General features: G+C 38.4%; 2 protein-coding genes across 3 annotated transcripts; both read right to left on the bottom strand.

The window, feature by feature from the left end:
- Window positions 1-271: 271 nt before the first annotated feature.
- Window positions 272-3,801, bottom strand: LOC102708840 (probable protein ABIL3). The gene is made up of 9 exons (XM_006643905.3): window positions 3,299-3,801; window positions 2,401-2,483; window positions 2,154-2,304; window positions 1,891-1,990; window positions 1,713-1,808; window positions 1,596-1,629; window positions 1,353-1,474; window positions 1,132-1,223; window positions 272-953 (listed from the first exon to the last, which is right to left on the bottom strand). Exons 1-9 carry the CDS (start codon window positions 3,416-3,418, stop codon window positions 801-803), a joined length of 951 nt encoding a protein of 316 aa, XP_006643968.1. The 5' UTR covers window positions 3,419-3,801; the 3' UTR covers window positions 272-800.
- A 4,616-nt stretch (window positions 3,802-8,417) lies between these two features.
- LOC102705211 (auxin response factor 1) lies at window positions 8,418-12,746 on the bottom strand. Of its 2 annotated transcripts, XM_040523955.1 has the most exons (15): window positions 12,516-12,745; window positions 12,298-12,413; window positions 12,095-12,193; window positions 11,929-11,985; window positions 11,455-11,610; window positions 11,292-11,376; window positions 11,061-11,151; window positions 10,781-10,945; window positions 10,579-10,698; window positions 10,396-10,468; window positions 10,158-10,323; window positions 9,911-10,074; window positions 9,425-9,823; window positions 9,020-9,198; window positions 8,427-8,935 (listed from the first exon to the last, which is right to left on the bottom strand). In XM_040523955.1, the coding sequence occupies exons 1-15, from the start codon at window positions 12,523-12,525 to the stop codon at window positions 8,812-8,814; spliced, it is 2,004 nt and encodes a 667-aa protein (XP_040379889.1). In that variant the 5' UTR covers window positions 12,526-12,745; the 3' UTR covers window positions 8,427-8,811. The 2 variants fall into 2 exon arrangements, with proteins under 2 accessions (XP_006645691.1, XP_040379889.1); XM_006645628.3 differs by having other exon boundaries at window positions 8,418-8,935; window positions 9,425-10,074; window positions 12,516-12,746.
- Between the last annotated feature and the right edge of the window lie 10,510 nt (window positions 12,747-23,256).

Here is a 23,256-nt window from a genome sequence, read left to right as displayed (position 1 = left end):
GATTCATTAAACCAATATGGTGAATCTAGATGTGCAATTTAAAAGTGGACCTAAATAATATCCGTTCTTAAGTTTTAAGGATCTATATATGCAATTTTTAAGTTTATGGGACTAGATGATATCCGCTCTTAAATTTAAGGACCAACCATGTATCAGGATTTGAAATCTAAAGTCATGTAATTACGGGTCCAGATGCACACCTATGGTGTTTACCACACTGGATATATGTAAATCCAATTCTCTGCTTTGAAAATTTAATCCACTTTATTTACAAACACATTATGACGAAAATCCACGGTCATATTTGTCTTCTCCCATTTCCCAGCACTAGCTCCTAGCAATTGCAACCACAGCTCTCAAGGGCCCCTCAACAGAAACCGCCAAGCAGCTCCATGTATGACAAGATTGACAACAGTCACAAGGGAAGAAAAAACATCAGTGGACCACTGTATGAGACAAGAGAGGGCATACAATGGTTTACGATTGATCTCTTGCGAGATTGTCACTATTCTGCTTGTGATTGCATCTTTTGTATCAGGAGAAATGGAGAACATATGAGTGCTGAATATGGAATTGGGGAAGCTTATCTGAACAGTGAACAGCTTATTAGTTGCTGATGGATACACTTGCGCAATGCCAAGAGCAACACTGATGATGATAGGCCCAACATTGTATACACGCATGAAAATGATAGCAAAATATGATGGAAGGCAATAATGCCTCCCATCTGGACAAAGCTAAAATCTCAAATATCAGATAAGTGAACAGGTGAGAATGGGTTAACAGTAACATCTAAGTAATCAGTACTCGTCCAAGTAGCTGTACAATGACTCATCGTTCCTCCACCGACGCCTTGTGAGCAATGATTTGAGGAACCCCCTGCCTTTGCTTGAGCTTTTCTCCTGCTCTCTGTGGTTGCTCCATTCAGAGTGTAACTGCATTGAAGTTTGTCTCTGCAAGAAATATTACATCAGAAGCTAGAAATAGAAGTGTCTCCTGAATATGATTGAACCAAGAAAAACAACGATGTAGGTTTCTCTAAGGATCTAGTAGAATATATAGCTTATATTTAACAGACAAAATGTTATATCCGTAAAGTAAATATATAGTTTGGTACTATAGTAGACATACAAAATGCTTTGGATTAATAGGTGGCCTTCTTGCAACTGTAGCAGATCGTGCAAGGGGATTGGAATTTGGTATTGGTGAACCTGCTCTTGTTTCTGCACAGCAAAAGGAATTGAAACCGTTTACACTTCATTAGTTCATTCTTTTATGCAAGCTTCACATTCGAAAACATGGAATTTGCTGACTCAGAAATAAGTATAAACCATCTAGTGAATATAACGTGCCTTTTGTATGTGTGGGGATGATTTGGGGAGATGGGGATTTAGCTCGTGTTTTTCGAGAAGGGGACAAGGACCGTGATCGATGATGTGTGCCACGAGCAGAAGGAGATGGCGAACGCACACTCCTGCAATGGAAGATGTACTAAAATTAATCCAGCAGTATATCTTTTGAAAGAATCAGTGGATAAGCTCATGGACAGTTTGACTGAGGAGCAACTATAAACCAGGGTTCAAAGTTCTATTTACCTCCTTGCAGATTGCCTGCCGGTTGGCGTAGAGACTGCAGGAAGATAAAGCAGTTTCAAAATCATGACAGTTTTTTTTTCTCTAAAAATCCAGAAATTAGAAATGCAGTAAACTTACTAGACTGTGACTTGTGCATTTTACGGCTCATATGTTGCCTGCTATACCGTGGAGGTTCTGAAACTGGATGAATGGCTGGTTCTACTATATCAGCGCCTATACAACATAACCACCATGATGAGTCACTTCACAAGAAAGCTCTCATATAAAAAGCATACTAAATTGAGTATGAATTTGCCTGGTAATATGTAACGCCTGTGGTATTTTGGTGTTCTAATGAGAAGAGATTGTTGAGACCTTCCCTCCTGGTCAATCGACTGTTGGCATATCCTTACTCTCTGCAATCACGTTAAACAGACATTAACCCAATATGCTGTGATGAATGAGACCTACTCAAGTAGGAAACAATGTAATATTCACTCCATACTAGGAAAATTACACAAGATAGTTAACAGACTATACAAAAATGACCTTTCATCTCAGCACACACAATTATTATACCTGCTCAACTGAGGATACTCGAAATTCTGTTTCGTTAACCTCATCGGATCTTTCTTTGACAAGATTATCCACCTTGTATGACACAAAGCCCAGATGGTCTACAGTGCTAACAAGGGCCTCAACTGTGTAATCTTTCAAACTTGTCATCACCCTACAGCAGTAGATCAGTATAGATTTGTTTAACCCTTTATTTAATGCAGCAAGGTAAACAATGAAACAAAGATCCAAATAAAACAAAAGATCTTACGTAGATTTCTGAGAATTGTTTCTGTAAAATACTTCAAAATATTCCGCCGCTGAGTATAGCTGTGAACGCAGATTCCTCAGGTCCTACAAAGAAATATAATTTAAGCTCGGCACAGGAGATACTATAACAAATGCCAGCTCAGCTACATATGGGATAAACATTACTAATTAACTAATGCCAAGGCATGTGGGGTTTCGTTGTGGGCAAGGATTCTAACTTCTTTATCCTGAGCAGCGAAAATTTTGACAAAAGACTGCAACTGCACGCCATTGGTTGACACCAACAGACTGATCAACTTGCTAAAGGAAATTAAGCCGTTCAAAATTCAAAGACAAAGAACCCATGAATTTGCAAGTAATGTTGCTGCAGTGCTGCTTACATCCCTGTTCTGTAGTAAAAGACCCTAAATTTGGTTTCTGTACTTACTTTTGCTCAATTAGGGGGAAAGCAATTAAAAAGCTTGAGCCACTAGGCCAATTGTACAACCAATAAATGATCCTTTTAGAGAGAGTAATAATACTACACGATTAGAAATTTATAACCGCATGGTAAAAGTAGAAGGCATAGTAATAACCTTTTTCAAATATTCCTATTTAAAAAAAAACATTTTTCAAACATTACAACTACAGTGAGGCTTTGGAAAGTGGGGAACTAGAGAGCCTATCCTGTTTGCTACCAAACTAGGGACAAAATCTTGTGATTGACATGAACAAAACGGCACACAAACTGAGTGTGACCACCAGAATAAGACCCATCATCAGGTTTTACTTTTCTTAAAACCGTGCCCAAGAAATCAAGAGAATGCAGCCTGATTTCTGCAACGCATCCATCCACCTACAGATCCATGACAACAAAAGGAGAGGGAGAGGCAAAGATTGCATCCCGACGGCTCGCATACCTTGAGGCTGTCCGAGAAGAGGAGGCCTTCTTGCAGGGACATGCCCTCGCTGGTGGAGGCAGCATCAACGTCAAGGTGGTGGGAGGAGACGGAGGATGGAGACAGCGTGATTGCCTCCATGGCCGGAGCTGCGCCGCCCGCCGCGCCACCCACCGACCCACCAAGCAAGAAACAGATATGGAAACAAAACAAGGATTCTCCCTTGCCAAATGCCAAGATTCCTCCCTACCAAGAACACCAAAACCCTCCTCCCCGACCCACCCCCTCTCCTCGGCGAAAGCCACGAAAAGGAAGCGCCTTTGGAAGAAGAAGAAGAAGAAGAAGAAGAAGAAACCTAAGCCAAGATCTGATTCGGGGCCTGGTTGGCTCAGAGCGCAACACCAGCCGGCCGGCGGTGACACGAGAAGCAAGGCGAGGGCCCAGACCCAGAGCACTAGCCGGAGCAAAACGGAAATGGGAGAGAAGAGGAGATGATGAAGTGAAGTACTGAACCACAGTACTGAAGTGTGAAGGGGTTGGATATATAGGAGTGAAGAAGAAAAAAAATGGCTCCTTTACCTGCAAATGCTGGTGAATGGTGTGAGCGAGCGAGCTTGCAGCGGCCATCATTCACACAAGTGACGCTGCTGCTGCTGCTGGTGCCAGTAAATGTGCTGTTGCTGCTAGGTGTACCCCGCAGTGTGTGGCTGTCGTGTGGGCCCCGGGAGGTAGGACATGGGGCCCTGCAACCGTGCATGTAGGTGAAGGACAGCATGGATTTGTGTAGGATTTGTACAGTGAGATTGTGGGGTGGACCGGTGGGAGATCAGATGGTTACAAGGGCACAAGGGAAGTGTGGTTTTGAGAATTTTAATTGCTACTGCTATGTGATTCACGTGATTCCTATTTATCAATGTGTGTGAGAATGTAAAGAATAGGTGCTCTTGGATTAAATTTTGCTTGAGTGAAATTTACTTTTTGACATTTTATCTCGAGTACTTAAGTATGCAATACGCATGTAGTGGTGTATTTTTCTCTTACTTATTAAGTATTGGTAAGAAGCCTGAAATATAGAAGCACCAAAGACAAGGCAAAGTTGGCATGCTTCACCTACTAGGCCCTAACCACGCCGTCTTTATGCTTCCAACTATCCGTGTTTATTAAACTATTTGTCGACTAAACTATGTTTCTAACTGCAATATTTCACTTGGAAACATATTAAAAGGAACAAATTTTGCTACAATAGCTAAATTTATAATCGGTCTTGTTTTTTGATTGCTTGGTTGATAACAAATTGTTAAAAGATTGAAAAATGCCTTATAAAGTAAGGTGAGGAACTTTCATAAAGAGAAGTTTCATGCAAAACATAATGTTTAAAAGCATCAGAAGCATGTAAATGATAATTCATACTACCTCAATTCATAACGTAAGAATTTCGAGTATTACCTATATTCATATAAATGATAATGAATCTAGACATATATACAAATAATGTACATTAATAGATGAATATAAATATAGCCAGAATGTCTTTTGATATAAAACAGTGGAAGTAATCAATAAAGAGAAAAAGATCAAAGCTTAGAGCATGCTCAGTAGATCTACAAAATCTAGTCCACTCTAATTAGTTTTTTGGATTCTCAATACCGTGTTAGGAATATAAAAATACTCTGCCTCCGAGAGATTTACTAAATCGAAAATTCCCTATAACTAATTGTGGGTCATATCATAAACTACCAACACAAAGTCTCCAACGGCATACCTTGTGCGCGATCTCTCATACACATACCTCTATTACGATCTTTCTCTTTTTGTGGATGGGGAGTAGAACATGCGGCCCTACAAGTAAACACAAATAAAATAGAGTTTCAGATTTCCAACTATTAGGCTTAGAAAAGAAAGTCTATTGCATTTGATTTTTCATAAAAAAAACCTTTTTAAGATCATGATTTATCTAAGGGTGATAGCTTAGAAAGGTTCCCCCAATCGAAACCAAATCATATTCTTTCTTCGAGTTAACTAACCCAGATTCATTTATTTTTCACGCACACTTCTCGAACCGTTAACAACATGTTTTTTTTGCGAAAATTTACATAGGAATATTGATTTCAAAATCCTATATAACTAATAATTAATGAATCATATACTAACCAGTTGCTACGTTTTCGCCCGATTACTGACCCACAAAAAACAGGGCCCCAGTTAGAGCTGATGACCGATCCGTTACCGTTGATCGGCGAACCTGCCAACCACCCACGAACATTGAACGGGCTGACCAACCTTTTGAGGAAAACACGGTTCCAGTTACTGCACCACTTCGATCAACCGGGGGACCACGCCGTGGTTGTTGCCTTGCCTTGCCTTGCTTGGGTGGGCGCCGGCCGCCGGTGCACCGCACGCGGACACCGTGCCGGCCGGCCGGCCGTCTCGCCATCAATGAGACAATGAAAATGCAGCATAGCAGTAAAGTGGTTTGGGCTTTCTGCACGCACCGCCGGCGGCGTGGTTTTGCTTTTGCCGATGGGCTGAACCGTGGCCCGGCTGCTTGTGCTTCGCGAGGCCCAACCGCCCAATGGTGTTTTTGTTTCACTCTCGCACAAAAAATAATTTACGAAAAACAATGTACGGATAAATCATAGTGTGTGTGTATATATATATATATATATAGCAATTTAAAGATAAAGAAAATAAAAAACTGATGTAAAAACTCAAAAAAAATAAAATTTAAATTTATAAGAGCACATACAAATTTATTAGTTAACTCTCTTCATCTTCACGTAAGTGAATTTGATGACATGGAGAAAAAAGAGTGAACTCTTAATATTTATTAAAAGAAACTTTGCTGCACGAGTATAAATAAAAAGGAAAGTACAATAATAAAAAATATTTTTATTACATTAATAAAGAAACCATATCTAACATTAATAAAAAAATATGTTATTAACGTGGATCAAATAAGGTCATGTTTGGTTCAGGTGACTAATCTATTAGTCCCTCCACTTTAGTTTTTTTAGTCCCTAAAACCCAAACATGAGGGACTAAAATTGTATTAGTCTATTAATCCCTTCTAGAGGTATTTATTAGGAATAAAATTTCCTTTCACACATGTCCCTTAATCAAAATTTCTATACATGATATATTTTTAATCTCTTTTAGTCCCTCTAATTAAACAGTAGGGACTAAAAATTTTAGTCCAAGGACTAATTTTTAGTTATAGGACTAAAGAACCAAACAACACCTAAGAGCATTCTTAACAGTTCATCTATCTCATCTTCTATCGTAAAAATAAATAATGAAAGGTAAAAATTAAGGTCCAGTAGAAAATCCTCTATTTTAGATGTCATTCATATTTGAAGAGAGAAAATAGTCTCTCTTCATCCTCCAAACAAATATGGAGGATGCCATGTATGGATGATCTACTGGAGTACAAAGAGATATAGATGATGAAAATGTTTTAGATGATTATCCAAAAAAAGATATAAATAAACAAATTTAGATAAGCTGTTGGGGATGCTCTAAGAGCCTACATTATGCTTTATCTTTTAGGGGCTGTTTAGTTCCTAAATTTTTTCCCAAAAACATCACATCGAATCTTTGGACATCTAAATAAAGTATTAAATATATATAAACATTAAAACTAATTACAGAGTTATTGAGGAAATAGTGAGACGGACCTTTTAAATATAATTAGGACGTGATTAGCCATAAGTACTACAGTAACAAACATGTGCTAATGATGAATTAATTAGACTCAAAAGATTCATCTCGCGGTTTCCAGACGGAATATGAAATTTGTTTTGTAATTAAACTAAGTTTAATACTTTAAATGTATATTTAAAGTTTTAATGTGATGTTTTTTTAAAAAATTTTACAAACTAAACAACCCTTTAACATGCCCTAACCCGTTATAACTGCGGGAACGATGAGAGCGAGAGGCTGGCGTCGCGCGGAGTTCCGTGGTGGAGTTTTCGCGGGTTGCCGGGAATGGTTCCGACAAGGCAGGCGACAAGACGGCAAGGCCAGCACGGGACGGCCCCACCCCCCAGCGAGCGCGCGCGCGCACGCACGCACGGCGGCACGGAGCAACCGCCGGCGCTAGCGCTGTCGAGCCACCTCGCGCCGGCCTCATCCTCATCATGCCGTCGTCCTGCCGGCCGTGCGTCCCCTGCATTGCACGCCGGTGCGTAGCGTTGCTCGGCGCACGCTCAAACTGATGGAGATCAACGGTAGTTTTCTAGGCTAGTTTAAATTATACATGTGTTTTTGTGGTGTTTTTTCATTATAGATATTAGTAACGTATTACTGTATTGCAACATATTTATATAATTGCACATGACAGTTTTTTATTAAAGAAAACCGCTTTTTTCTCTGTTTTATTTTGGAAGTGGTGGTTTTGCATAATGTTGGATGGGAATATTTTTCGTGAATGTGATAGAGAAACGACGACTCCACTTTTAAATAGTATAGATTTTTTTCTATTTTGTTGGAAACAATGCTTTTTGTGTGATAAGAGAAACGAACTTTTAAGTAGTATAGATGGAGTTAGTAGGATTATCTTAAACGTTGATTTATGAGCTTACTACCGTGGAAAAATATTTAGTGCTACTAAATGGAATTATAGTCTATGGATTAGAAGAAAAAATATAAGTGGTTATACTATCCACAGACCATTGTAAAACAGCACAAAATCTATTGGTGGCAGCCAAAGCTTTTCGCAAACCACTGTTCAGAAATAATTATAGTCTACGAATTATAGTCTCCGAATTCATTTTTAGGCCTGAGGAATTTCGTAGGAATTGAACACAAGAAAATATTGTGATATTTATGTGTTTCATAGACCAAGAGAGAACAATTCAGCATACTGAAGATCGTCTTAACGTTCTATTGACCAAACTCTTCTTCAAGGACCATACTCTCCTCTATATTGAAAATTGAAACCTTTTTTACAGGAACTTTCTCTATTGACAACGATGTTCAGAAAACGAACAAACCAAAAGAAGCACACCAGGAGCGATGTAAACCACTTTCACCTCGAAATTTTAGAATGTTTTTAGCTCCAAAATGTTGAAAATCTCGAGAGCTCGCTAACATCTGATAATAGCAAGGTCAGCCAGCCAAACTGATCAAGAACAATGAAATATACATGTTAATATACCACTAAATTAAAGGGTGCAAGCTAATGTCATAAAATTATAATCTCCCTTATAATATTTACAGAACTTACACACCAGTTTTTATAAACTTCACGTTATTCCTTAAGCACCATTAAGGTTTTGACTAAACTTGAGCAAACTACTAAAGAGACATTGTCAAGGCTTTTTTTTTTCCTTGGAAACCTATGTTACATCAATTCTTCTTCAAAATGTTTGTGAAGAAACAGCTGAGACCAGCAACAAATCTGTTGCATCAATAAGACGAACTAGCCAGTAGCCACCATTTTTCAGCTACGACCATCTCCGATGGCAAAATGACAGGCACCAACGCTTCAACGGTGAAAGGCTAAAAAATCCACCTTTCAGCCCTAGCCCCCCTTTCTAAAGTGCAGTCTTGTGATCCTGCTCTTGATTAGCAGCGGGGAGTAACTTCGGCTGAGGCTCGATCTTCTTCTCATCTTCAATGGGATAGAGCACAATCTTTCTGACCATCTGGCAAAATTCGCTGCAGGAATCACAAATACATTCAGTCATAAATTTTTGTCAGATGAACAATCCATCACGCTTTCATGAAAACGCAGAAGCTTACAGCCAAGGATCGTCTCCAACTTCCATTGTGTCGCCCTCATCATCAGTGAAAGCCACCTTCCATTTTTGTTTGAGGTCCTTTATATTGAACAGTTCCTCCAGCTCGTTCATCAGTTGTCCATATCCATCTAGATTAGCTAGATCCACAGCTCTACCCACAGCATTTCCATGCATTTGAACCTAGTACAAAATCAAGTCAGTTACAGTTTAGAGATTTGCTCCGGTCCAACAACCAAATCATTTCTCACCATTGGATCTAGCTGAGTAGGATGTGCGTTGTTAGATCCAACGATCAGAAACGATATGGTACCGCGAGGTACCAATACCTCGAGGTACTTTTTGTTGGACCGTAAAATTGCTCTACAGTTTAAGAAGCAAAAGATAAGACAAGATATACAATCTATACCTTTATACGAGTTCTTCCAGTGTAATTCTGGTGGCTTTGGATCTCTCGGGGGCTTTCATCGACAGCAATATGATCTTTTGTCACCTTTGAGAATGCTGACAGCTGACCAGAGTCTTCGTGAGAACCAGTACCTTTCGTTGAAGTTTCTCCTGCCCCCACACTTGACTTGTCACTGTCAGTAGTAGTAGATACGCTGGTACATTTCATCAAATCTACACCAAACAGACGAAACATGCTAGGTTCCTTTTTCCCTTCGACAACTTTGGATGCATTTGGAGCAACTTCTTCAGTTCGGTAACCACAGACAGCAGTGTTCAGAGACAACTTTGAAGTAGGCTCCTCAGCTTGATGAGCAGAACGGGTAGGCCAAGTAGCAACTCTTGCTTCATTGCTGGTAACCTGAAAAAGTTTCTGAGAAATCTCTGACAAGGTAGGGGAAACACCCTTGCTTGAAGAATTGAAATCCTTCAACCAACTTTCAAGTACCAGCGGATTCTGACAAACTGAACTACTACTCACAGCACCATATCCTGGATGCTCGCCTGGCCAAACAACTTGATGTCCAGAGATACAATTAGGTTCACTGGAACCAATACCTGTCTTCTCATGCTGTTGTGGCATTCCAGACAGCCAAAATTCTTGAGCTGGTTCTGCAACCGAAGACAAAAGAATTAAGAGGCACATAATTCATCTATTGGTAAGTTGAGTTATGTAAAAAAATTGAATGTTGTACCCAGTGATTGAAGATCAACAGTTTCACTTGGCTCCCTAAGCCGCTTGTTTTTCGTTGACGATTGAAGGGGTACATTGATGGCAGGTGCAGTGGCATCACATATTTCAATTTCCCAAGGGGAAACCCTCTCAGGGCCATTAACATTTGTAACTTCGTCCCATTGGACCTACACCGAGAACATGGTAATCAGCATTTTTTAAGAAAAGAAAACAAACTACAGAGAATGAATTGATCTTACCTTCAAGGACTTCCACTCGGAACCTGACCACTGCGGGGAAAGATCACCTTCACCAACTATAGTTCCAGAAAACCTACAGGTTTTTTAAGATAAAGTTACAACAACCATTTGAATACGCCATGATGCAACATATCAAGAAGAAATTGAAAGAGAAACAAATAAGACCAGAGGCTAAACCATTACTTTTTAACTGGGACGTCTTCCCCTTCAAAACTCATCTTAAACCTCATGCCCACATTAAATCCAATCTTACTAGCTGCAAGGTACTTATTCACACTGACAATATATTGGCTTTGGCTTAACCTTAAAATAAACAACCAGCAAGGTAATTAGCCTAGAATAATTACAGTTGTATCATAAAAAATGATGGTAGAAATGGCCCAACCTTGGTCTGTAGTATACTAGGAAAATGGAATTAGTCTTGATAGCATGTGATGCACTCGCAAGCACACCAAGATGCATGCTTTGGCTTGATATAACAGATGCCGGCATCGTGCTTTGTTTCTGTACAAGACGCCTCACTCCAACATGCTGCTCTCCTGTCTCACTCCTACAGAAACAAAATATACATGATTCCTTCTAATACATGCATTTTATGAGCATCTGCATAAACTTGTCCGTGACTGAAGCGTAACATAAGCACTGTAGATAAGTGGAGATCTAACCTTAAGTAGACAAACGCATCACCAGAAATCAGCTTCTTTGATGTCACAAATGTGCTCCATCCGGTTGTCAGAAGATGCCTACGGGGTTGGCCTAGACAGCCAAGAATTGCATGAATAAGCGCCAGCATGCACATAAAGCCAGTACAATTTTACTCATAGTACAGTGGTCAAATGATCAGAGAACAGCTGAGAGAAGATAACTAAGAGAATTAACAACTAAACACTGCATACCCCTATAGATGTGCTTAAACCTCCACTCAGATCGATGAAGGTCCTTCGTGATGAGCTCCTGAGTCGGTGTCGCCATGGACATATCCTGATTAACAACGAACAAGATAAGATTTTTACATAACCAGAACATACTATTTACCAAAACCATGAGAATTGCGCATACCAGTGGCGGGAGGCACTCGTTGGCATGCCGTCGGAGCACGGAGAATCCACCATGGGTGCTGGTGTCGGACGGAGTCAGGATCTTGCAGAAGGAGTGCACCACAGGCCTCCGGTGCGCCGTCAGCGGCGGGTCAGGTAATGTTGGCAGATTCTCTTGCTGAAAAACAACAGAGCCCCAAATCACTCCCTTTTGCACACTAAACACAAAATCGCAACCTTTCTTCGGGCCAATTCAACATAGCAACACTACCCAAATGTGTTGCAAGTATGCGTCAGGGTAAACTACTTTCAGTAAAAAAGACACAGTTGAAAAGATGTGAAAAATTTGAGGACTTGAAAAGGCAGAATCAAAATTCAGGGGGAACCCAAAAGGATGCCCACGATTGCAGAACGGAGCGCACAAAGTACATTCCAAAACCATCCGAGGAGACTGATAAGGCGACAAGAAAACAAAACGGTGGTGGTCACCACTCACATCCGGGTCCGGCAGCAGGGTAATCTGCGCGAACACCTCGTCCGTTTCCGTCTCGGCCTGCAGCCATAAACCAACAAGGAAACGCAAGAGAATTACGGGCCAAAGCACCAAAGGCGAAACCTTTCTCCTCTTCTTCTTCTTCTTTGCCCGCCAGAGAATCACGTACCTTGAGCTCGACGTTGACGACCTTGCAGAGGATCTTGTAGGGCACCTGGAACATCTTGATTTGCTCCGCCAGCAGCGCCGGGTCCGTCGGCTCTTGCAGCTGCACGCACACAGCCAGCCAGCCGGCGAGGAAGGAAGGAGGTCATCATCAACCCGCGAATGGAAAACGGCAAGAGAATTCGGCGGCCGGAGAGGCAGACGCACCTGCTCGAGGTGGCCCTGGAGGAAGTAGAACACCCTCTCGTCCCGCTGCGGCACCTCCACGAGCGGCCCCGCGCAGGCGCGCCACAGCTCCGCGGACAGGTCCGAGTCCCCTTCTCCTGCATGCCGCGCGCAACAAAAACTTGAGAAATAAAAAACGCCCCGCTCTACTCCTCCCCATCACCACCCCACGGAAAACAAGAACACCCGCCTCGCCTCACCTTGCGACATGGCGACGACGAGGTCGTTGCCGGCGGCCGGCGCGCAAGCAGCGAGCGAGCGAAGTGAAGAGAGACAGACAGACACACACACAGAGAGAGAGAGAGAGAGAGGAAGAGGAGGAGGAGAGTGAGGAGAGAGGTGGAGGTGGAGGCGGAGGAGGTGGTCTTGGCTGGTCTGGTCGCAGGTCTGGTCACCGGGTGGTGCTCTCCCGTGTCAGGGGTGTTTGTTAGGCTCACCCCATTAAAGAAAGCCGCGGTGGTGGCGAGGCGGGGAGGGGAGGCGACGAGGCAGAAGACGAGGAAGGATGGACGCATAACGCCGCCGTTACAGGGGGTGCTGCGCTTTATGGCTTTAACACTCTTGCCCCCTCACCCCCTTGGCTTTCTTTCTATTTCTCTCCCCCTCCTCACACTTTTCTCCTCCTCTTCTCTTGCGTCTTTGTTCACGATAGAGTCCCTGTACCTTTTATGAATTAGAAAACCATACCTGTGAGAGCTGTTTGTGGGTGTCTCTGTAGCGAGAGAAATGGTGGCTGTGTAGAGAGATGGGATGTTCCGAGCACACCCGCATGAGAATATCGTGTGGCGGATAACTTATTCGAATAAAATGCAATGTAATGAGATAAGGATTTCACCAATGGCGTAAATGCACATTTATTGCTAGAGATGGAGTGATCAAAACTTCCACCGCCCAATAGAGTCACCAAACATTTGACCAACATGTTATCATGACACATTTTAGGTAGACAATAGCCATCTCTGCTATGGATTTGGTTAGCGTAATTGCCTATCAACAAAATAGTAGACGGATTAAAGTACATGGTCAGTCCGTAAACTTGTTCGAATGTATCATTTATGCCTCTATACTCTTAAAATGCATATCTATATCTCATAACCTGTTGCTGAGGGGGGTCAATGGCAACCGGTGTGAGCACTTGAGGATCCATGGTTGTTAGATAGCTCAACGACAATGACTGGATATGAGCTTAGTGGTGGCTACCAGATGCTAATTTGACAATAATGATTAAGGGCTAGAGGCTAGAGCCTAAGGATCCGTAGGCAGGGGTGATCTCAGTATGGGTGATCAAGGACAAGCTCGGTAAAGAGGCGCTCCAATGCACCACCACCGATGCTCCAACCTCCGCCTCAAGCTCCTCCATCCAAATCTAGGGAACATCATTGAGCAAGGGAAACACAAGGGTAGCTGTGGCATGGGGGGCGAAGGAGGAACACAAGGGAGCGTTGCACTATGGAGCATGGGAAGAGGAGGAAAAATGGAGTAGGAACGTGTGGCAGTGATCACCACACCCTATGGCCTTTGCCATCTGCACCACGGTGTTTTTAGGACCAGATATCGCATGACATTCTCCTCCACACCAACGGAACCTCCTGAGGCTATCGACAACATCGAGCATGGTTCCCCTCTCGTGGAGGCAACAACGAAGCAGAGAAGTCACTCATCATCATCCCCTTCCTCTCACCTCATGTGTGTGAGTGTACGGTGACACCCATGGAGACCTCAATAGTGGTAGCTACCGTGGAATAAGAGAAAAAAAAGAAAAGAAATGGCAAATATGATAGGAGAACTAAGAAAGAAATGAAGAAAAAAAAAGGAAAAGCGAAATTTCCTAAGTGTACCTCAATTGCCAATCAGGTCACGTTCGACAATTGGATAGGGAACCAATGCAAAAAAAACAAAGCAACAAATTAATATATGATTAATTAATTAATTAACTATAAAAAAACTTGAAAATGGATTGATATAATTTTTAAGCCAACTTTACTATATAATTTTATTATGCAGATTCAAAAGTGTGCACGCAGAAAATGAGACAATATAAGTTGGTAAGATGGGATAAAGAATGCAGCCTCAGTGTAGATTTAGTGATGATGACACGTCAGCGCTATGATCCCGAATGGTTCATGGCAATAGGAACTAAAAAGACACTTTAACAACTTATGTGATCTAGATTTGCATTTTGCGAGTATGAGTAACTAGATGACACAAACGAACAAGTTTAGGGATTGTGCAGTAATCAGATAGTGTAGCATTTGTCGCGTATTTTAGTAAAAACCCAACCTTTGTCCCAACAAAAAAGTAGAAGCCATCCTTGATGTTGCTACACTTTTCTCATTCCTTGCCTGAGAAATAGTTGTGGGAATTGATACACTTTCTTTTCCCTCTCTAGAGAAATGGTTGTGACATGAGATGCTCCTATAGAGCCATTTCCTACCTTAGAGATAGGGGTAGCTTAGTGATAGCATGCCTACGTAAGAACATTGTGTAGTGGTTGACCTATTCGATCGAAATCCAACTAATGAGATTATGATTCCACCGGTGCTATAAGTCAGAATTTAGTGCAGGAGATGGAGTGATAAGATCTTTCACTCAACCTGTTATCATGATGTATTTTTGAAAGCTTAATATTAAATAGCTCCATCTCTCTAAGATATATTTATTATTAGCTATATTTGTGGCTATCACTTTGGTCAGTGATTTATCTAAGTTTTTCTTTTGGTAAAAGCAAAACCATCATCCCAAGAAAAAAATTAGAAGTTATCCCTAGTGTTGCTACACTTATCTCTTCTCTCGCTAGATAAATGGTTGTTTAGAGATGGGGCACTTCGGTAGGGCTGATTCTTGCCTTAGAGAGATAGGGGCAGGCTAGTGATAGCATGCCTATGTGAGGACACCGTGTGGAGGTTGACCTACCCGATAAAAGTCCAACTAATGGGATGATGATTTCACCAATGTTGTAAGCGAGAATTTATTGTTTAGAGATGTGAGTGATCAATTTTTTTTACTGGACATGTTATCATGACGTATTTAGGTAGATGCAGACTAAATAGCTCCAACTTTAAAATGTAATTATTATGCCATATTTGTTTCTATGATTTGGTCAATGAAATTCCACCCGTGAAATAGTAGATATTATAGCATTTGTGCAAGTTCTTTCGTACAAACCAAACTATCATAATAGCAAAGTTTAGTAACCATCCTTATGTTGTTACACTTTCTATTCCCTTACTAGAGATGATTTCACCAGTATAACTAATAGACGATGATTTCACCAGTGTTATAAGTCATAATTTATTATTGGAGATATGGTAATTAAATCTTTGACCCCACTTATTATTGTGACATACTTTAGGTGGCCACATATGAAATAGCTCTATACTTAACATTCAATTATCATGCATCGTATTTGTTGCTACGGCTTTGGTCGATGCAATCATCCAGCTGCAAAATAATGCATAGTATAGCATTTGTGCAAGTTCTCTGATAAAAAAATGAATCATTGTCCCAACAACAAAACACACTTTTCCTCCAATAAAGTTAAAAGGGTTAACTTGTGTTCCAGGTTCCCTTTCTTCCATGTAGAAATGGTTGTGGTAGAGATAAGAATGCTTTGGTAGCGGTACGATCCATTATCGAGATAGGGCTAGCTAGCATAGTCTTATAATCTCTTTCTAAGATCATCATGTGAAAGTTGTCATGTTTAATCAAAATCATATATAGATGATGATTTCAATATTGTCATAAGTGACTTTGCTTTTTCTCTATAGTAGGGAAATTTTAGCATTTTAGTGAAACTATTGACCTTATTTGTGTTATCAATGACATTTTTTGTGGCAATCACCCAAATAGCTTTATCTTTAAAACTAATTACCGTTTATATATTTGTTGTTAAAGGTTGGTGCAATCCTCAACTTGCAAAATAATGGATGTTATGACTAGTGTTCAAGTTCTCTAATCAAAGTGAGTTCATCTTCCATTCTAAAAACATCAATTAATCATCCCTATCATGATTAGACATCATATGTTGGTGTTCTTGATCCTTCCAGCACAGTTGAGCCCCTATTTTTCCATATTAGAAACCATCCTCGTATATAGATTGCTCTGGTTGGGCCATGTCCTCGGATAGAGAGATACGGCTATTGGTGAGTTGATTACATGAGAAGATCGAGTGGAGGTCTAACCTATTTATGAAATAATCATTTCACCAATATCGTAAGCGAGAATTTATTGCTACATATGGCTGATCAAACCTTTGATGATAGAGTGGTCAAGTCTTTGACCCAACTAGTCATAGTGACGAATTTTAGGTGGCCGCATAATAAATAGCTAGTTCTTTAAAATTTAATTGTTATGTCATATTTGTTGCATCACCTTTGGTCAGTGTAATACTCAACCGCACAAAATAATTGGCAGTAAGTTCATTTGTAAAAGTTGAATTATTATAAAAAAAACAGAAAATTAATTACAAGTGTTCCAAACTTCCTTCAATTCTATGGTGAAACGGTTGCAGTAGAGATGGAGATGCTCTGATAGGGCCATAACACACACAATATTTAGATAGTGGTAGCATGTTGCATTTCGAAATATGGATGGTTGATCAAATTCCTAGAGAAGATGATGGTTGTCGATGACAATTGTTTTCGTCAAAGAAAACTAGGGGAGATTTTAACGATGAACTTTTGATGAAAAACACTAAAATATCTTCATCTCCAAAATTCACATTAACACAAAAGAAATCTTTATAAAGTAATCACACGTATATGAAAACGAAATGAAATTAGATCCACAGAGAGAAAAACACAGTTTCTTCTCCCTGCCCTAAACATAAACCCAGGCCAGCGACCAGGCAGCCATGACATTTTTTTCCCCTCCAAGCTGCGTAGTACCTTTTTCTTCTAAAACTCCTCCAAGAAACTTTGATCATGTCACTCACAAATCAATCACATGAACAGCAGCTAAGGGGGTGTTTGGTTCCTCTCAGCTTTTTTTTAAAGTCCCTGTCACATCAAATGTTTAGACACTAATTAAAAGTATTAAATATAGACTATTAATAAAACCCACCTCATACTCTGGACTATTTCGTGAGACGAATCTATTGAGCCTAATTAGTCCATAATTAGCGGATGTAATGTTACAGTAAACATTTGCTAATTATAGCTTAATTAGGCTTTAATAATTTATCTAATAAAATAGCATTTATTTATACAATTATTTTTATTATCAGTCTATATTTAATACTTCTAATTAACATCTAAACATCCGATGTGACAAGATACTAAAAAAATCTCTGATCCAAACAGCAACTCCCATAGCTTGCCATGCCACACTGACACGCATGCACGAGGGATTGAAGCTAAGATGCATGGTGAAAAGGACACAAAGGATTACATGCTACACGTGCAGATGATACCCGTGGGGGCCGTGCGATCTCTCGATCTGCTGCTTCCCATGGCCATCTAGGCCGGTCAAACCAACACTACTGGATGCTAGTAGCTAAGTTATGGCCCACCAATCAGCTACCCAATCTGAACCCAATAATGCCCTGTAGAGTATCAGAGTGATGTTTAACTTTTTCACCAAACAACATATTTAAAAAAAATTATGAATAAAATTTCCATGAACGTACTCTTTGTAATCTAAAAGCTAAGTCTGAAAAATAACTCTGGTGAAAAAAACCCAAAATCGACTTCAAATTTCAAATTTAAGATTAAAAACTTAAATTTTGGTTTATAAGCATAAACGGAAGTGAAAAGATAGTGAAAAGATAGGGGTGTATATGTAGCTTGTGTGATATTTGGAAATGTGTGTGGTTTCTATGCAGGTGTATTGTGCAGCATACACACTGTCTGATGTCAGCCTTAAATATTTTCGTGGTGAAAAATGTGCAGTGCGAACACCATATAAAAAGGAGAAAGGAATAATGTGCGGTATACACATTTGGTAGCTTAAACTAATTTGTGTAGAATTTAAGGTTTTCCATATGTTATTGTTATTATTTTTAAAATGTGTGTGATACATATTTTATTGTGAAATATAAGATAATTCTTGGTGGGTAAATGTATAATCCGGCATGCAACCGATCACAAGAAGCTGCATCATCGTCACTGTTTCCGCTGTTTGGGATTTTTTTAATGTACCCCTTCACTGAGCCGTTAGTTACATTGATTCAATTAAAACTAAAATATATAACATTATGATAAATTTATGTGTAATATATTATATTAAAATATATGAACTACAAAATATATCTTATCGAAAAAATATATCTTATCAAAGTTTTAAATAATATTTAAAATGCTTATAGATAGATTTAAATTTTACTATAAGAAGGTATCGTAAAAATGTCCGCAGTTTAGGTCCAAAGCCACCAAGAGAGGCCACACCAAGCTCATTTTGGGAGTCTTTTACAAGCTACAGAGACATGCCAAATTAAATATAAATTATATTGAGAAATAAATAATTTGATTTTAGCTTAGAGTAGCTTTCGCTTTCGTGTCACAATGGACGTGTATTTTCCTAGTCAGATTAAAATGTAAATTATGATAGTAGTTTACCATGCATCCTAGAGAGATAGCACCATATATATTTGCTAATGTATGCCGTTAAAATCCAGATGTTGATTTGATAGGGCCACAATGGGTATCATTGGGGGGAAATCGGAGCACACGACCCCCATCAACCTTCGGTGTATGTAGTGCTAGTGTAGACAACAATGTGAATACAAATGGGATCATCTACATATTGCAGATAGACATGTAGGTCTAGGTATCTTAACTCTGTAAATATGGATGATGGTGCTCGCCTATCCTGTGAATGTTGAGGTAGTCCTTCTGCAATGCCTGGAGAGGAATAAACCAGCAAACCAGAGAGATGTGATGATCCAACGTAATCACGTGCTACATACTCCCTCCATCCATAAATGTTTGACGCCGTTAACTTTTTTATATATGTTTTATCATTCGTCTTATTTATTTTTTTTAAAAAAAATATGTAAAGCTATATATACGCATAAAATTATACTTAACAATAAATAAAATGATATAAAAATAATTAATAATTTTGAAATTTTTTTAATAAGACGAATAGTCAAACTTGCATAAAAAAGTCAACGACGTCAAACATTTAGGGACAGAGGTAGTATAATTTTATCTCATGATTGGAAAGATTTGCATCGGCCATGCCAATGCTCCATACAACATAGCTCCAGAGATTAAAATGAATTATGGTAAAGTAGCAGGTGATTTTGGGACAAACAAAAATTGACTTATCCATGAAAAGATAAAACATGGTGGGTGAATACGTAAAACTGCACCCTGTTTTTTTCTGACAGAAACGTACTTCGCCTTTTTTACTCCACCTTTTAGACGGAAATCGAGTTCCGGTTATTTCTGTTATTATAATTATTTTTTTATCCCATTGACAGGTCAGTTCAACAACGGTTAAAGTTTTTTTCTTTTTTCTTTTTGGAAATCGGTTTCCCTTTTTTCCAGGATTTGGACCCTTTATTTTATTTTTTCCTTAGAAGAAGACCATTGCACTCACGACATTTTTGTGCTCCGACCGCGTGTTCGTGCACTCAACTCCTATACACAAAAACATATACATGCGAGTCTTGTGTTGTGTGTGTACAGGAATACGTATATCTGTACACCAGGTGTTATCTCTTCAGCCGTGTGTATATATACATGCATATATACACACACACACACACATATATATATATATATATATATATATATATATATATATATATATATATATATATATATATATATATATATATACATACATACACATGCATATATACATATATATATATATATAAGCCTTTATCCTATTACCAGGTGTAGCTACTCCCTTTACGTCTAAGGTGCAGAAACACCTCTATATTTCACTTGAGATTTAATAGTGTCTATACTTTATGTTGGGTGGGAGCAGAAACAGTTATAAAAATATTTTTCATTATGGACGTGCAGAGAGTAGCTACACACCTAGTAATAGGATCTAATTTTCATATATATATATATATATATATATATATATATATATATATATATATATATATATATATATATATATATATATATATATATATATATATATATATCCGTATGTGTACGCCAGTATTAGGGCAAACGTACGTAGAGGTACTTCTCCATGCAAAAGCAATTAACCTCTCGATCTCTCTTTTTTTTTACAATAAGTCTTGAAAACTTCAGTAGTTCAGTTACTGATTTTTTATTATTATTTGCACTTGAAACTTCTGTTACAGTGTTACTAATTAATTAAAACACCATGCAAAAATGATCGAATGCTGGAGCTAATAGTAATAATACTGTAATAATGTGGATGAGCGCGGTTAATCACATAATTAACCAATAGTGAACGATCATTAATTCGTTAGCAGTTAATTCGTCGACATTTATTTGGGTCGACTATACTCGACATTGAGCAGCAGTAAGACATAATATTTGCATATTTGGAGTGCATTCCCTAACTTGATGTGTTATATATATGTATGTTGCATTAGATTGAAAAAAATATAAAAATTTTGGGACACGTCCTACTTACTCCATCCATCTCATAAAATCCAAATAGATAAAGGGATGTGATATCTTCTAGTACAATAAATCTAGACGTAGTGTTGCTCAGATTCATGGTCATTTCCTAGAGTTTGAAAAGACAACTCTATTGTTTTTTGTTGGGCAACGAAATTATAATACTGGCATTTGCAGGAAACAAAGGTACATAAAATCGTATATTTGTGGACATTAGAATTTAAATTCTGATGGAGTCATAAGCTTGTTTCTACCGTCTAATATGCATACTTCTAACATACACATGTGTGCAGTTTTAACTTTTGAAAAAGCAAAAAAAATTAAGAGCCGGACATCACATAAACAACTGGCGATCTTCTTCTGATGGATGTAAGAAAAATGCGGGGGTTTTTTAAGAGAAGATTCCAAATTAAAGGAGCTCAAGTGCAAAGTTTTATCTGGAATCTCCATGTGTCAGCTTCGCTAGCTAGCTGCTAGTTGCATGCGCTCACAGTAAGAAAAGGGCGGAAGTATATTAATATTTTTGCCTCAAGAAAGTGACTGCACGTCCGTTTCATGATAACTTTATTTTTTGATTTTTTTAATAATTTGATCATTCATCTTATTTAAAAATTTGTAAAAAAACTTTAAAACAATTAGTCACGCATAAAGTACTATTTATATTTTATCATCTGATAATAATAAAAATATTAATCGCAAAAAAATTTCAAATAAGATGAAGAGTCAAAACATTGTATCTAAGAACTGAAAAATGACATTATTTCGGGATGGAGGTAGTATTGGTCTTAGCTGTGTTTCCCGTCTTGAAGGTGTCACCAATTAATTGGTACTTGAGATCCTGGGTGAATTCCTTAATCTAACATTTACCGAGATATATGGATAGTGTTCTTTTCTCATGAGATTTGTAATGCTGTATAGGTTATGTAATTTAGTGATAGCTATTTGAGGGTAAATACCTTAATTAACTAAAAAATGTTTAAAAATTACTTTATAAATGACATAAAGAACTTTTATATGTAATTCTTTTAACACAAAACACACCGTTTTGGAGCTTAAAAGGTATGTCCAGCATAATTCATGATCAATAATGAGAAAAGTAGTCCAACAAAGATGAGAGTATTGGCTAAAGTTATCTCAGCACATTTTTCTAGCAATTATCGCGTCTATGTAGATGATCTCTAGTGGTATGAGTTTTTTCAAGATCGATTTGCCGTAACATAATAATTTATTTTTGGAAAAATACAATTAAAAAGAACTAATTACCCCCAATCATTTGGCTTATGTTTATGCTTATTCATACTGTTTACTAGCAATTAAAAATAATTGATTATTAAACTTGTATATATGCCTCTCCATTCTAAAATACTCCATATATGATCCTAAATATAAATCATTTTAGGCGGCTTTTTAACCTTTTACTATATATAACTCCTTTTGGGGCTTCTATGCAATTTTTCAACTATTCCTGTTATTTGCCCCCTCGTAAATAAATGATACTCCCTCCGATGTTTGATTTTTTGCTTTTAATATTTTATCATTTGTCTTATTTAGAAAATTATAGAAATATTTTGCTTGTGACTTACTTTATTATCAAAAGTACTTTAAGCACGACTTGTTATTTTTTATATTTGTACTAAATTTTTGAATAAAACGAATGGTCAAACGTTGCAACCAAAAAAGTCAAACACGGAGGGAGCATGTCTTAAAGAAAGCGATTCATACTTTTCATTGCAATACACTGAAGGGCAACTAAGTCGTTTATTGTTTTCTTAGTTTTTTTTACCTGTCTAAAACGACATATATTGAATCCAATATAAAGCGATATTGTTTTATGCAAAACAACATTTGAAAATTTTAACTAATCATTAGATCCATGTTTGAAAATATTTCCATATGATGCCAATTTTATAGCCGTTGATAATATATTACAAAAGAAATTTAACAGCCAAAGTATAACGTTACTGTGTAGAAAGCATACTTTATTTTTGAAACGGAGTGAGCATATAGAAAATCAACCTTCTATTAAATCCAAAATATTGAGGGTGAGAATGTGAGTGCCAATAACCAACCATGCATTGCAAATTCTCCACTTTATCCCAACCTGTAAGCTATTGGTTCTAACTCCCACCATTTACAGGACATCTTTACACCTAGCTATAAAAAGAGCTATATTATTATTAAAATAACACAAATTTTATAGCAGGTTACTTCCAGGATGGTCCAAAGTGTGTATGTGTCGAATTCCAATTGAGCAATTTGAGATTACAAAAATTCGACAAATATAATAATTACTCCAAAAGACCTGGGGATTGCCCTTGGCTTACCAATATTAATTGAATGCTGTCACCAACTAAATTTGCTCGCCTTTGTCACGTAGCATTAT

The sequence above is a fragment of the Oryza brachyantha genome, chromosome 1 (assembly GCF_000231095.2).
Source record: "Oryza brachyantha chromosome 1, ObraRS2, whole genome shotgun sequence".
NCBI classification, from domain to species: Eukaryota; Viridiplantae; Streptophyta; class Magnoliopsida; order Poales; family Poaceae; genus Oryza; species Oryza brachyantha.
The sequence above is the reverse complement of the archived record's forward strand: the minus strand, read 5'-3'. Positions and strand labels throughout refer to the sequence as shown.